This window comes from Podarcis muralis, chromosome W (genome assembly GCF_964188315.1).
Source record: "Podarcis muralis chromosome W, rPodMur119.hap1.1, whole genome shotgun sequence".
Lineage (NCBI taxonomy): Eukaryota > Metazoa > Chordata > Lepidosauria > Squamata > Lacertidae > Podarcis > Podarcis muralis.
This window is the reverse complement of record NC_135674.1, coordinates 24,768,562-24,783,254: the sequence shown is the minus strand read 5'-3', so window position 1 is coordinate 24,783,254 and position 14,693 is coordinate 24,768,562. Positions and strand designations below refer to the sequence as shown.

Genomic DNA, 14,693 nt, shown 5'->3' with positions numbered 1-14,693 from the left:
GAAGGCAGACAGGCTTAAAAAGGTAAAATACATTTAGAATCTATCTTGTAGCAAGATAGTCCTTATCTCCTCTCTTGGCTGGGAGCCAAGAGAGCATCCTTAGATGTTGCTTCATCGAAGGAAAATGGCAGAGAGAGAGAGTGGCTGCCTGCCCTGTGCTTTTGTCATTACCTGCACAGGTGAGGCCACACCCACCTCTGGTCACATGCGGAGGAAGTCCGTCCCCAGGAAGTTTACCTGCTTGCTGGACAGACATCCCTCCCCATGTACACTCTAGGAATGTTGTCATTGACTGCTCCTGTGTTTACATCCCACAGTTTGGAGTTTCAGTGCAGAGCTTTGCTAGAGGAGGGGCATGGATCACTAGCACAGTGTACTTCTTATGTTCGCAGGTTCAGACCTGGCATAAAAAAAAGAATGTTTAAAATGGTAACCGGACTAGAACTCTGCTGGGAACTTTGGGGAATAATACAACTGTAGAGTCGGAAGGGACCACGAGGGTTAACTAATCGAACCCCCTGCAATGCCTAAGGTGGGGCTCGAACTCAGGACACTGAGATGAAGAGTCTTATGCTCTACCAACTGAGATATCTTGGGGGAAGGGCCATAGCTCTGCAGTAAACCACCTGCTTTTCATGCAGAAAGTCTCAGGCTCCACCCCCAGCATCTCCCAGGAGGGTAGGGAACATCCCTTGTCTGAAATCCTGGAGAGCCACTGCTTGCCAATTTCGACAATACTGAGCTAGATGGCCCAGTATATGGCCGCTTCCTGGGTTGGAAATTCAAGCGAGGTTCACTGAAACAGGTGGGCTATTCTTACAAGTCCTGGTCAGAAAGCAAAAAGGCAACATGTGCGCACCCCACCCCCCTCCACAACCGAGAGGGGTGGTTATCAAAGGAGACATCAGCAACCTCTGCAGTTAAGAAGGCTTCCCAGACCAGACTAGCCCTCCTGCCAGTGTGCCGGTTTACTGGCTTTCAGGGATGTTTTAGTGGATTTCCTGTTACTCGCGGCAACATTTGGACTAGATGACTTTGGAAATCCCTTCTGATTCTATGCTTCTGTACACACCGCAGACCAGCCAGGAAGAGATGGGGCTCTGGGGCTGACCTGGCGACAGAGGTGGCTGTCATGTGAGCACTCAAGGCAGCGCTGATACAGCTCATAGCAAAGGACTGGTTCTGGCACTGCCTCCAGGAAGATGAGCAGAGCTTCGGCCACCGAGTGGTCACTGCCAGCTATTGACAGCCTGGCAAGGGAAGTGTTCTGTCCTGTTACCTGCAGCCTGCCTCCTTCCCAGGCTGGTCCAAAGCAAGAAGCTTGGTCCTTATACATCTGGGCCCACCTTGCAAGTTCCCCCTTTTGGCACAAGGTGGACCTTGAACCCGCAGCCCTGAGATTAAGAGTGTCACGCTCTACCAGCTGAGCCATCCCACTGTAATTATCCCACACCTCCCCTCTTGACGAAGCTGCCTGCAAAGCTGATCTGCCAAGGAAATGTCCTTCTGCAGGCATGGTTTCAATCCAAACAACAAATACTCGTGGTCAACTCCAAAAGTGCGGTCAAGAAACCCTGCCTGCCAAAGAACAATTGAACGCACCCTTGAAGCTCCTTTGCAGCCATGTCTTTACCTGTCTCCACACCTGACACCACGTATGATGCTAGATGTGGGGCCTGCGGGCCTGTCAAGATTCCCCACCTCTGCTCTATCTAGCCAGGCTGATGTTTTCAAATGGGGGTTAAAGCTGTGAAGCTGTTTGGATGCATGACTGGACTTGACTGTGGGCATTTCATTGTGCTGTGTCCCAGAGCCTTAAGGATGGGCTGGCCTAGGAACCTAAGCCACCAGGTATATAAAAGTGAGGTCCACTCCAGCCAAGAGCGAAAGAACACCACCAAGCAGCCCTGCTCCCCAACAATGCCCCCCAAAGAGGATACGGATCGTCTCGGGAATGCTGGTGTCCAGGCCCTCAGTTATCTCCTGCAGCTCGTCCTGCATGCCCGGGGTCTGGAAGAGGTCCTCCTGAAGCAGAGTATCACCCATGCGTTAGGAAGGGATGAGGTACATCCTGGATAGCATGAAGAACAATCCAGCCCTGGGGTGCATAATGTGAGGTCGAGGAATGCCACAATGGAGAGAAGCCCCTCACCAAGAGAGCTGGCACAAGGGCTGAGAATTGTATCCCGCCTGCTTTCCACAGTAGCATTCCTACTACCCTTCTCATGATTTGGGGCAATGGGAGAGTGAAATCATTCCCCGCGTCTTCTAGTGACGAGTCTCAGAGAGCCGCTTTGCTAGGGATAGACAGACAATGGTTGGGAACACTTGGGTTCTTCTGAGCCACTCTAAGGAATAGCATATGCTGGATGTCCCACCCGCTACCGCTCCACCAAGCTGCCACTATACTCACAGCAGGAGCTTGTAAGAACGAGTCGGTAGCTAAGATATAAATCAATTGTGGTGTTTGGAACCTGCACACCCCAAAACTGGTACTGGATTCCAGCCCACACCCATCCTTTCAATGGTACCGTCCCCCTCAGCTCACCTGGTGGCAGGCATTCTTGAAGAGGTGGTCCACCAAAAGCCAGATCTCCTTGGCCGCTCAGTGGAGTCATCACCATCCTGGGGGTACTATATCCAGTAACTGCTTCTCCTGGAGGTCCAATGACAAGTGGGGCTGGCATGAGAGCCTGACAGAATGTGTGCCTGTATGCATTCTTTCCTTGCTCCAGCTGGGTGAACAAGTCTTGCCCTCTGAGGCCACAACTAAGGCTGGGCGATAGCTTGCTTTCAACACAGTGATATATCACTAGCTAAACATTGCAATACACCAATATATCACGATGTCTGAAATAAGATGGAGCTATGTAGAGGCATTGGCTGGCTTCACGGTTTCCCCCGCATTATGATTTTTGCTGCCCCCTGCAGGAGGGCAGGGGAAAGCTGAACCGGCAGAGTCCACAGGGGCTGCATGAATCTCGAGAAGCATTGTCTGGCTTCACAGTTTCCCCCCACATGGTGTTTTTTGCATAGTACACACACACATCATGATTCGCAATATATTGCCAGGTCAGAAATTATGAAACCAGTCTCACTATCTAGACTTCAAGCTGATTTGAAAATATATCGCCCAGCCCTAGCCACAGCAAGCATCTCAAGTGGGGAAACAAAAAACAAATTGCTCACACCCCAAATCCAAGCTCCCCCTCCCCCTATTAATATGCAGCTAGTAATCCTCCCACTCCGGATGTGCAGTTCACCCAAAAGCTTACTGAATATGCAGCTGTGGACATGAGGTTTGGCTAACATTTTATTTAAATTGTTGGGTGAAGGGCAGGGAATAAGTAACAAAAACAGCAACAGAACATGGATGGGTCTTCATAGGTTGATGGGCTGCAGCCCCAGCCAGCATGATGAGATGATGGGGTCACATGTTCACCACCCCTTGTCTAGAGCACATTGCAGAGGCAGTGGTAGGAACTGAGCAACAGCTGGAGCCCCAGCCCATGACTTTGTATGGGCAATGCAGCACACAGCAGCTGGTGAACAATGTCTCCGGCCTCCTTCCCATCTTCCTCTCCAGAAATGTTCAGGGTGGTTAGTTCTATCTCAAGCTACCACATTCAAGAGAAAGAGAAAGAGAGGAGGGGGGAGCAAGAGAGCTTTAGGAGCACAGCAGTGGCAAGCAGCCCATCACTAAAAGGAGTTGGCAAGGATGGAGAATTTGATCCCCTCATCCCCAGGGCAGCTGTTGATTAGGACCCAGTTCATCCCCCCTCCCCCCCCCCGCCAATACTCCCCACCCCTGGAGAGAGAGAGAGAGAGAGAGAGAGAGAGAGAGAGAGAGAGAGAGAGTGTATTGGTGTGGGGAATGACACATGCTGTATCAGAGTCTTAGTGCAAGAGTAGCTGGTGCATGCCAAAAAACACAGGAGCCTTGCTGGGTTAGATCAGCATTTTGTCATAGCTGTCAACTTACAGATTTGAAAATAAGGGACCAGCAGTCTTGAAAATAGGGACCAGCAGCCAAAATAAGGGACCTGCAGCCTCACCTGTTCCAGGCACTCCAGTCTTCCTGTCCTCCTGCAGTCTGGTCAAACTCACGCTGGCAGCTTCGAGAACACTGTCCAACCAACTTTGTAACCAGAGGTTCAACTGAATAGAATCTGAATCACATGCACCACAAGGCCTATGCAGCCGCAACTTAAGATGGCTCCCCGGCCTGGCTTTGCACTGCAAAGTTTGCAGCAGCATGTGCAACAAAATGGCGTCCAGCATTCAAAAACCCCCTCAGCTTGCATTAACTAGCCACACACAAGGCATGCAAGCTCCATCCCCCAGTCGTTCTTAGACTTCTTATTGGGTGAGCAACACAGCCAAGCAACACAGTTGGAGCCTCCCTCCTCCCTGGCCGGCAGGGAGGGAGGGAGAGGAGCTGCTTGCTTTGAAATTTAAGGGACATCATTTAAGGGACATTTAAAGGACATCCATCAATAAGGGACAGCAGCGGGACATGGCGCTGGAATAAGGGACTGTCCCTTCAAATAAGGGACACTTGACAGCAATGCATTTTGTTCCCACAATGGCCAACCACATGCCCTTGGGAGTCCATAGGGACACGGGGACAATAGCACTCTGTCCATAATGTTCCCCAGAAACTGGTAATCAAAAGCATGTGGTTTGTGATAATAGTGGCAAGAAATAGCCCTGATAAACATATCCTCCATGATTCTAAATGTCTACAGCTGTCCAAATTGACAGTCACCACTGTCTCCTTGTGGCTATGATAATACACCCAAGTAGATATGATTTCGAGAGGAGTGACATTTCCCTGAGCCACCCCAAAGCAGCCACTACCGCTTCCCAAATGCCAGTGCTCAGGTGGTAAGAGTAAGCCAGAGTGGCATAGTCTGTGCAGCAGTTGCTGAGCACAGAGACAAGGAGAAAACTGGCTCTTGGGGCCAGAGGGGGCTGGCGCCTGCATCATGAGACTGAGCTTTCTGCCTCCCGTGCTGCCAATCGCAAGCGGACCCAGAGTCGAGCAGTGCAAAATCAGTTACAAGCAGTGATGGCAAATTCTGGTTTCGTCTCCGTTCTCCTCTGCCGAGTTCTACAAGGGCCACGTTGAGACTAGGGAAGAGACCAAAGCAGAGAGCTGGAGCCACCACCTGGACTGGATTTGAGTCAGAAGGCAGGCAGGTGCGGGTTGCCTGAGAGGAAAGTCAGGTTGGTGGGGTAGTGCCTGGTTTGCCCTAAGGGACCAGCTGCCACTGCATGGAGCAGCTGCTGATCGTTGACAAGGGCAACTCCATTTACGTGCCTTCGAGGCACATGCACACTGCCGCAAAGCTGGAAGGGGCACTTGAAGGGGCCAAAATGTCCCCCCCAAGAGCACAAAAGCGGCAAAGCGGCATGGAAACAGCATCTCGACTCCCTCCCAGGAGCTTTGGCACCGACCTTTCTTTCTTTTTTTTAAAGGATATTTATTAAAGTTTTCAAAATATTACAAAAAGAAAAAAGAAAAAAGAAAAATACAAAATAAAAATATTTAAAAAGCAATTCCATCTTCCCATCACTTATCTTTCATTTGCTTGTTTCCAGGACCTCCTCATACCTCCCTTTTTTGTATTCCAATTCAATTTGTTAGTTCAGCAAATCCTTTCCCTCTTTGTTTATCCTAGTCTTTAATCTTATAGTATTGTAATATTAAATTTTTACCTGTTAATAATCCATTTTTTCATATTCCTTATAGCGTTATAGCTAAAAACCACTTAACTTTTTATCCAACATCATTCTAACATTCATTAATTTTACAATATTTCTGTAGATAGTCTTTAAATTTCTTCCAGTCTTCTTCCACCAACTCTTCTCCCTGGTCTCGGATTCTGCCAGTCATTTCTGCCAGTTCCATATAGTCCATCACCTTCATCTGCCATTCTTCCAGGGTGGGTAGATCTTGTGTCTTCCAATACTTTGCAATAAGTATTCTTGCTGCTGTCGTAGCATACATAAAGAAAGTTCTATCCTTCTTTGGCACCAATTGCCCCACGATGCCCAGGAGAAAGGCCTCTGGTTTCTTCAGAAAGGTATATTTAAATACCTTTTTCATTTCATTATATATCATCTCCCAGAAAGCCTTAATCCTGTTCCCAGTCAGCCATCATAATGTTATGTCCAACATCTTGTGCCCATTTAATCATAGCAGATTTCACCGTTTCATCCTGAGTATTCCATTTGAACAGCAAGTTATACATTCTTGACAAAGTTTTAGTTTTAGGATCTAACAGTTCTGTTTCCAATTTTGATTTTTCCACCTGGAAGCCAATTTTTTTGTCCAAATTGTATGCCTCCATTATTTGATAATAATGAAGCCAATCTCACACTTTGTTTTTTAGTTTTTCATAACTCTGCAATTTCAGTTTGTCTCCCACTTGTTCCAAAATTTCCCAATATTTCGGCCATTTGGCCTCCATATTGAGCTTTTTCTGAGCCTTCGCTTCCATCGGTGACAACCACCTTGGGGTTTTATTTTCAAGCAAGTCCTTATATCTTATCCAGACATTAAACAATGCTTTCCTGACAATATGGTTTTTAAATGCTTTATGTGCTTTGACCTTATCATACCATAAATATGCATGCCAACCAAATACATTATTAAAACCTTCTAAGTCCAAGATGTCTGTGTTTTCAAGAAGTAGCCATTCTTTCAACCAGCAGAACGCTGCTGATTCATAATAAAGTTTAAGGTCTGGCAGGGCAAATCCACCTCTTTCCTTTGCATCCATTAATATTTTAAATTTTATTCTGGGCTTCTTGCCCTGCCAGACAAATCTAGAAATATCTCTCTGCCACTTCTTCTTTTTTTTTTTTAATAATATTTTATTAGGATTTTTTCAAAAAATTAACAACCAACAAAAGTCAACAAAAATCACGAAAAACAGACAACAAACATCGAAAATCCAAACAGAAAAGCAGAAAAAAGAAAAATGCAAAAGAAAAAATTTAGCATAAAAAAGAACACTCTTTCATATTGGTAACTTTCAAAACCTTATTCTCTTTACTTCCACCTGCCTTCCCTTCTTGTATTCTACTTTAAAAATTAGTTCAGCAAGATCATTGATTATTCATTTTAAACCTTTATACCTCCCTTTATAGTCTATTTATCTTAATCGCTAGAAACCCCTTCATTTCGTTTTCAGAGCCCTCAGCATTCATAAATTTTACAGTATTTTTGTAGATAGACTTTAAACTTCTTCCAGTCCTCTTCCACCTGCTCCTCTCCTTGATCTCGGATTCTGCCGGTCATTTCTGCCAGTTCCATATAGTCTATTACTTGCATCTGCCATTCTTCCACGGTGGGTAGATCTTGCGTCTTCCAATGCTTTGCAATAAGTATTCTTGCTGCTGCTGTAGCATACATGAAAAAGGTTTTATCCTTCTTTGGCACCAATTGGCCGACTATGCCCAGGAGAAAGGCCTCTGGTTTCTTCAGAAAAGTATACTTAAATACCTTTTTCAGTTCATTATAGATCATTTCCCAGAACGCCTTAATCCTTGGGCACGTCCACCAAAGGTGAAAGAATGTTCCTTCAGTTTCTTTACATTTCCAACACTTGTTATCAGGCAAATGATAAATTTTTGCAAGCTTGACTGGTGTCATGTACCACCTATAAATCATTTTCATAATATTTTCTCTTAAGGCATTACATGCCGTAAATTTCATACCGGTGGTCCACAACCGTTCCCAGTCAGCAAACATAATATTATGACCAATGTCTTGTGCCCATTTTATCATAGCCGATTTAACCGTTTCATCCTCAGTATTCCATTTCAACAGCATATCATACATTCTCGACAATATCTTAGCATTGGGTTCTAACAGTTCTGTTTCCAACTTTGATTTTTCCACCTGGAAGCCATTTTTCCTGTCCAAATTATAGGCCTCTCTTACTTGAAAATAATGTAACCAATCCTGCACCTTATTTTTAAGTTTCTCATAACTCTGCAATTTCAACCTGTCCCCTTCTTGTTCCAAAATTTCCGAATATCTCGGCCATTTAGATTCCATATTGAGCTTTTTCACAGCCTTAGCCTCCATTGGCGACAACCACCTGGGAGTCTTACTTTCCAGCAAATCTTTGTATCTAGTCCAGACATTAAATAATGCTTTCCTGACAATATGATTTTTAAAACCTTTATGAGCTTTAGCCTTATCATACCACAGATATGCATGCCACCCAAAAGCATTATTAAAACCTTCTAGATCCAAAATGTCTGTGTTCTCAAGAAGTAGCCATTCCTTCAACCAGCAAAAGGCTGCTGCTTCATAATATAACTTAAAGTCCGGCAGGGCAAACCCCCCTCTATTCTTAGTATCAGTAAGGATTTTGTATTTTATTCTGGGCTTTTTGCCCTGCCAGACAAATCTAGAAATTTCTTTTTGCCACTTCTTGAAACAGTCCATCTTGTCAATAATTTGTAACGTCTGAAACAAAAATAACATTCTTGGCGATACATTCATTTTAATAACCGCAATTCTATGCAATAAGGAAAGCTTCAAGTTTGTCCAAGTTTCAAGATCTTTTTTCACTTCTGACCAACACTTCTCATAATTATCTTTAAATAGATTAGCATTTTTTGAAGTCATATTCACCCCAAGGTATTTCACTTTTTTCACCAATGATAAGCCTATTTCTCCCTGAAACCTTTCCTTCTCAGTCGATGTTAAATTCTTCTCCAAAACCATAGTTTTCGATTTATTCAATTTAAAACCTGCCACCTGACCAAATTCTTGTATTATTTCCAAAGCTCTTTTAGTACTAGGAATTGGCTCCTGTAATGTCAGTACTAGGTCATCTGCATATGCTTTAAGTTTATAATGTTTAACTCCGACCTGTATACCCTGAATCTGTTGGTCCCTTCTAATCATGTTCAGCAAGACCTCCAGGACTGAAATAAAAAGCAGAGGGGAAATTGGGCAGCCTTGTCGTGTCCCTTTCTCTATCTTAACTTCTTCTGTGACTGCATTATTCACTATTAATTTTGCCTTTTGTTCTGAATAAATCGCACCTATACCGTTTCCAAACCTTTCTCCCACCCCCATCCCTTGCAAATTTTTCCTCATAAAACTCCAAGAGATATTGTCAAAGGCTTTCTCCGCATCAATAAATATCAAAACAGCTTTTGTGTTGATATTAACTTGCAATTTTTCCAAAATGTCAATCAAATTCCTCGTATTATTTGACATATATCTGCCTGGAAGAAAGCCAGCTTGGTCTTTATGTATCATTCCAACTAAAACTTTTTTCAGTCTTTTAGCCAAAATGTCAGCAAAAATTTTATAATCCACATTAAGTAGGGATATGGGGCGGTAGTTCTTAAGTTGTGTCTTTTCAGACTCATTTTTCAGTATGAGTGTGATATAAGCCTCTTTCCACGATTCCGGCGCTCTTTTCCCCTCCATAATTTCATTACAAACCTCCATTAACGGTTGGATTAAATAGTCTTTCAAAACTTTGTAGTATTTGGAGGATAGCCCATCCGGGCCTGGAGACTTGCCTAGTTGCAAATTCTTTATAGCACCTTCAACCTCCTGTTCAGAAATTTTTTCATTCAATATTAATTTGTTCTCTTGAGATATCTTTTGTAATCCATTTGTTTCTAAAAATTCCTCAATCTTAATCTCATTCTGTGGCCCTTGTGCATACAGTTGTTTAAAGTATCTCTGGAAACAGTCTTTAATTTCCTTTGGGTTTTGTATGTTCCTTCCATTTACTTCAAGATTAGTCACAGTATTTAGTTTTTGTCTTTTCTTCAGCTGCCAAGCTAGCAGCTTTCCACACTTATTAGCCGATTCAAATGTTTTTTGTCTCATCTGTTTGATCTTCCATTCTATGTCCTGATTAACCATTTTCAGATATTGTGCTTGATATGATTTAATTTCTCGCAGAATCTCCTGTGACTTAGGTTTAGACCTTAATCTCTTCTCTCCTTCTTTAATTTTCTCTAGAATCTTTTCTTTTCTATCCTCTTGAAGTCTCCTCTTTATAGCATTTTGCTGAATCAAAAAACCTCTCATTACAGCTTTACTTGCGTCCCAGATTCCTCTTTTTTCCACCGTAGTCTTCAAATTTATTTCAAAGTAATCTTTTATAGTTTTTTGGGCCTTCTTAATAATTTCTGGATCTCTAAACAAGGTGTCATTCATTCTCCATCTGAAGTAACCAATCGGTGTTAGTTTCATATCCATTCTCACAGGGTTATGGTCGGAGCAGATTTTTGGACAGATTTCCACCTTTCGAATCTTGGGTGCCATCCCTCTTGTGATCCAAATTTGGTCAATTCGTGTCCAGGTCATGTTGGCTTCAGAGAAAAAAGTCCCCTCTCTGCCTAGAGGGTTTTTGGTTCTCCAAATGTCAATCAAGTCCATATTGTCTGTCATTTCAAAAAAATTCTTTGGTAGTCTTCCATCTTTTGTGACTAACTGTCTTTCAGATTTATCCATATTTGTTGACACAACACCGTTCATGTCTCCCATCAAAATGATATTTTGATCCATGTAATCCAACAAAGTCTCATGCAGTTTCTTATAAAATTCTGATTTCCCCTCATTAGGTGCATAGACTCCAATTATTAATAATTTCTCTCCTTGAAATTGTATTTCAATTGCTACAAATCGTCCGTGTTCATCTTTAAAGAGAAATTTTGGTGATAGTTTTTCTTTTGCATATATCACAACTCCTCTTTTTTTTACTTTGTCCGATGAAATAAATTCTTGGCCTAGTCGCTTATTTATCAATAGCTTCCTGTGGAGTCTTGTTATATGTGTTTCTTGTAGACAGATCAGGTCTAATTGTTCCTTTTTTAACATATGGAAAATTCTCTTCCTCTTACTAGGGGAATTCAAACCCCTAATGTTCCAGGTTAACATCTGCAGAGACATGTTGTGGTTATTGTAAAGTTCCTCCAACCGCTCCTAAGAGTTGCTCTTGTTCTGACGGTTGTGTCTCTTTCTCTAGTTGGTCCAACCCCAAGGGGTGTCTTCCCAAATCAAGTGGTCCCAATCCTGATATTTCCGGTTCTTTTGTTCTGGCCTCTCTTCACAGGTCTTCCCCAAAGTCTCTCAGGAAGCTCACTTTATCTTCCTTTGATCTTATCTTTATTTTCTTTCCTTTGAATGTGAACGAGAGGCCTTGCGGGAATTCCCACCTAAATGGAATGTTGTTTTTCCTTAGTAGGCCTACCAAATCTCCGTAGTTGGCTCTGAGATCCAGTAAATATTTTGGGATATCTTTGAAAATTTCAATTCTCTCACTTTCTATCACGAGTGCTTTCTGGTAGTGGAGATTCAATATTTTATCTCTTTCTTCCTTTGACCTTAATGAAATCAAGCAGTCTCTTGCTCTATTTTTCCTTTTAACCCTTCCCAATCAGAAAGCACTGACTATCTTAAATTCTTCCTTTTGCGGATCCAGGTCCCAGAAAGCTTCAAATTCCGATGTAAGAAATTCAATTAATTCCCCTTCTTCTGATTCTGGGACCGCCCTTATTCTCAAATTAGTCTGTTTCTCTTTAAGTTCAATCAGAGAGAATTGTGCCCTGTAATCATCCAGTTTTCTATTTATTGGCGGTATCTTCTCCTCTACCGCCAAAACCCTCTCTTTCGCTTCCTCTGCTGTCTTCTTTGTCTCCTTGGATTCCTGCAGCAACTTGTCAATAGCCTGGGTATTAGTATTCACTTTCTGCCCCACGTCACTCACTTTCTGCCCAAGATCATTGATGGTTGAGGTATTTAGATCAATCTTAGCTGTCAGATTTTGTAGAGCTGAAAGAATCTTATCCAATGTCGTAGAATCCGTTCCTGCTCCTTTTGATTCTTCTCTTTCTATGGCTTGTGGGGTAGAAAGTCCTGTTACAGATGCTCTTCTGTGCAATTGTTGTTGCTGTGCCAATAATTGCTGCTGTTGTCTAGTTTTAGCTCTTGTTGCTTTCTCTTGAGCCTTCTCCTGCGCCTTATCTTGTTGTTTGTCCTGATCCATTACTTAGCCTCTGAGAGTCAAGGTCATTCACACAGCTCACACAACTCCTAGGCTTGTTTCTTGACAGTACAAAAATGACAGCTGCAGTGGAAAATCCCCAGCTATGACACAAAGTTCCTCTAGGGGAGCAGGGGAGCAAAATGTTTCAAAGTGATGATTGTTAAACAGTAGACTTCCCAAATGTTATACCAGTAAAAACAATTATGGACTCAGATGTATCCTTAAAAAGTTACCAGTCTCTTGCAGAAATCCACAGTAAAAGTTACAATGTATATAAAGCGGTGCACTCAGAATGACCTTTAAGTTGTTTAAAGCAGTCCGATATCAAGGATTGAGTGATGGTTTTTTTCCCCCTTTCCCAACTTATGGGGGGGGGGTCGTTTGCCGGGCAGTGAAATTTAGCTCTTTATAATCAGTCAATTTCTTTGGTTCAAAGCTCCTTTATCCCTTGCTTTCAGTCTATTTACAAGATCGGCAAAGCGGGCTTCCTGTTTACACTTTGCCGGTTTCAGATCCAAATTCCGCAATAAAGTCCAAGATCAAAGTCAGAATCAAGTTCAAAGTTCGTTTATATCAGTTCTTATTCTTTGATCTTTTCCAAATTCCCCAGTTCTTACTCACGGGTAGATGTTTCAATTCGATGTTTCACAGGAAAAAGGTCAGCGCTCTCCGGTAATTGCTGTGCAGCTTCACTCTGCAGAAGTAGTGATTGACCCTCAGCACAGCGCACCCCCGCTCCGCTCCGAAGCTCTTTACAGAGCTTCTTTGACAGTTCGGGGGGCGCAAAGCGTGCCCGTTGGGTCCCACGGCCCCAGGCTTCTTCCGCCTGCGGGTTTTTTAAGGGTCCTCCACTTTCGCTGCAGCGGTGGACCCGATTTCCGCAGAGCCTCTCCCTCCGTTCAGAGGGAATCCGCCATTACCGCTGGCGCCGCCTCCGGAAGCTCCAGAAATATCTCTCTGCCACTTCTTGAAACAATCCATTTTATCCAAAATTTGCAATGTTTGAAACAGAAATAACATTCTTGGCAATACATTCATCTTTATCGCAGCAATACGGCCTAGCAATGGAAGCTTCAAATTTGACCAAATTTCTAAATCTTTTTTCACTTCCGTCCAGCATTTTTCATAATTGTCTTTAAATAAGTTCCCATTTTTAGCTGTCATATTAATCCCCAGGTATTTCACTTTCTTAACCACTGTTAAGCCTGTCACATTCTGAAACCTCTCTCTTTCAACCGCTGTTAAATTTTTCTCTAAAACCTTTGTTTTTAGTTTATTCAATTTGAATCCTGCAACCTGGCCAAAATCTTGAATCAGTTCCAAAACTCTTTTAGTACTAGATTCTGGCTCCTGTAATGTCAGTACTAGATCGTCTGCAAATGCTCTCAATTTATACTGTTTAGCTCCAACTTGTACACCTTTAACCAACTGGTCCCTTCTAATCATATTCAACAAAACCTCCAGGACTGATATAAAAAGCAATGGGGAAATTGGGCAACCTTGTCGTGTTCCTTTTTCTATCTTAAATTCCTCCGTCACCTCGTTATTAACAATTAATTTGGCCTTTTGTTCAGAGTAAATTGCACTTATACCATTTCCAAAACCTTGACCTACCCCCATCCCCTGTAGGTTCTTCTTCATAAAACTCCAAGAAATATTGTCAAAAGCTTTCTCCGCGTCCACAAATATCAAAACTGCCTTGGTATTAATATTCACTTGTAGTTTTTCTAAAATATTAATTATATTTCTCAAATTTTCAGACAAGTGTCTACCTGGGAGAAAGCCTGCTTGGTCTTTATGAATCTCCCCCACCAGCACTTTTTTTAGTCTTTTGGCCAAAATATCTGCAAAAATTTTGTAATCCACATTAAGCAGTGATATGGGGCGGTAGTTCTTGAGCTGGGTCTTTTCAGTCTCTGTTTTCGGTATAAGTGTGAAATACGCTTCCTTCCATGACTCTGGTGCCCTTTTCCCTTCCAATATTTCATTACAGACTTCCTTTAAAGGTTGTACTAACCATTCTTTTAAAGTTCTGTAATATCTGGAAGTCAGTCCATCTGGTCCTGGAGATTTACCTAATTGCATGTTCTGAATGGCACCTTCTATTTCCTGTTCAGATATTTTGTAGTTCAACATTAATTTATTTTCTTGAGAAATTTTTTGTAATCCATTTATCTTCAAAAATCGATCTATGTCAGTTTCTTTCTGTGGCCCTTGTGTATATAGTTGTTTAAAGTACCTCTGGAAACAGTTTTTAATCTCGGCTGGGTTCTCTATGTTCTTTCCTTCCACTTCTAAATTTGTAATAGTATTTAATTTTTGTCTTTTTTTCATTTGCCAGGCCAACAATTTCCCACATTTATTAGCTGATTCAAATGTCTTTTGTCTCATCTGTCTAATCTTCCATTCTATTTCCTGATTCGTCATTTTCATATATTGAACTTGATATAACTTTATTTCTTTCAAAATCTCCTGAGACTTTGGTTTTGCTCTCAATTTCTTCTCACTTTCTTTTATTTTCTCCAAAATTTTATCTTTCTTCTCATTTTGACTTCTCTTCTTTATTGCATTCTGTTGTATCAAGAACCCTCTCATGACGGCTTTACTTGCGTCCCAGATTACTCTTTTTTCAACATTAGTATTCATATTTAT

The 14,693-nt window shown here is 42.4% G+C and overlaps 1 protein-coding gene across 1 annotated transcript in view; it reads right to left on the bottom strand.

Moving 5' to 3' along the window:
• Window positions 1-14,693, bottom strand: part of LOC144326330 (inositol polyphosphate 5-phosphatase OCRL-like) — a 55,551-nt gene that overhangs the window by 17,601 nt on the left and 23,257 nt on the right. The window contains 5 exon segments of the mRNA XM_077922870.1: window positions 1,112-1,239; window positions 1,941-2,025; window positions 2,549-2,598; window positions 2,601-2,631; window positions 2,633-2,656. Of these exon segments, the coding sequence (XP_077778996.1) occupies window positions 1,112-1,239; window positions 1,941-2,025; window positions 2,549-2,598; window positions 2,601-2,631; window positions 2,633-2,656 (318 nt within the window).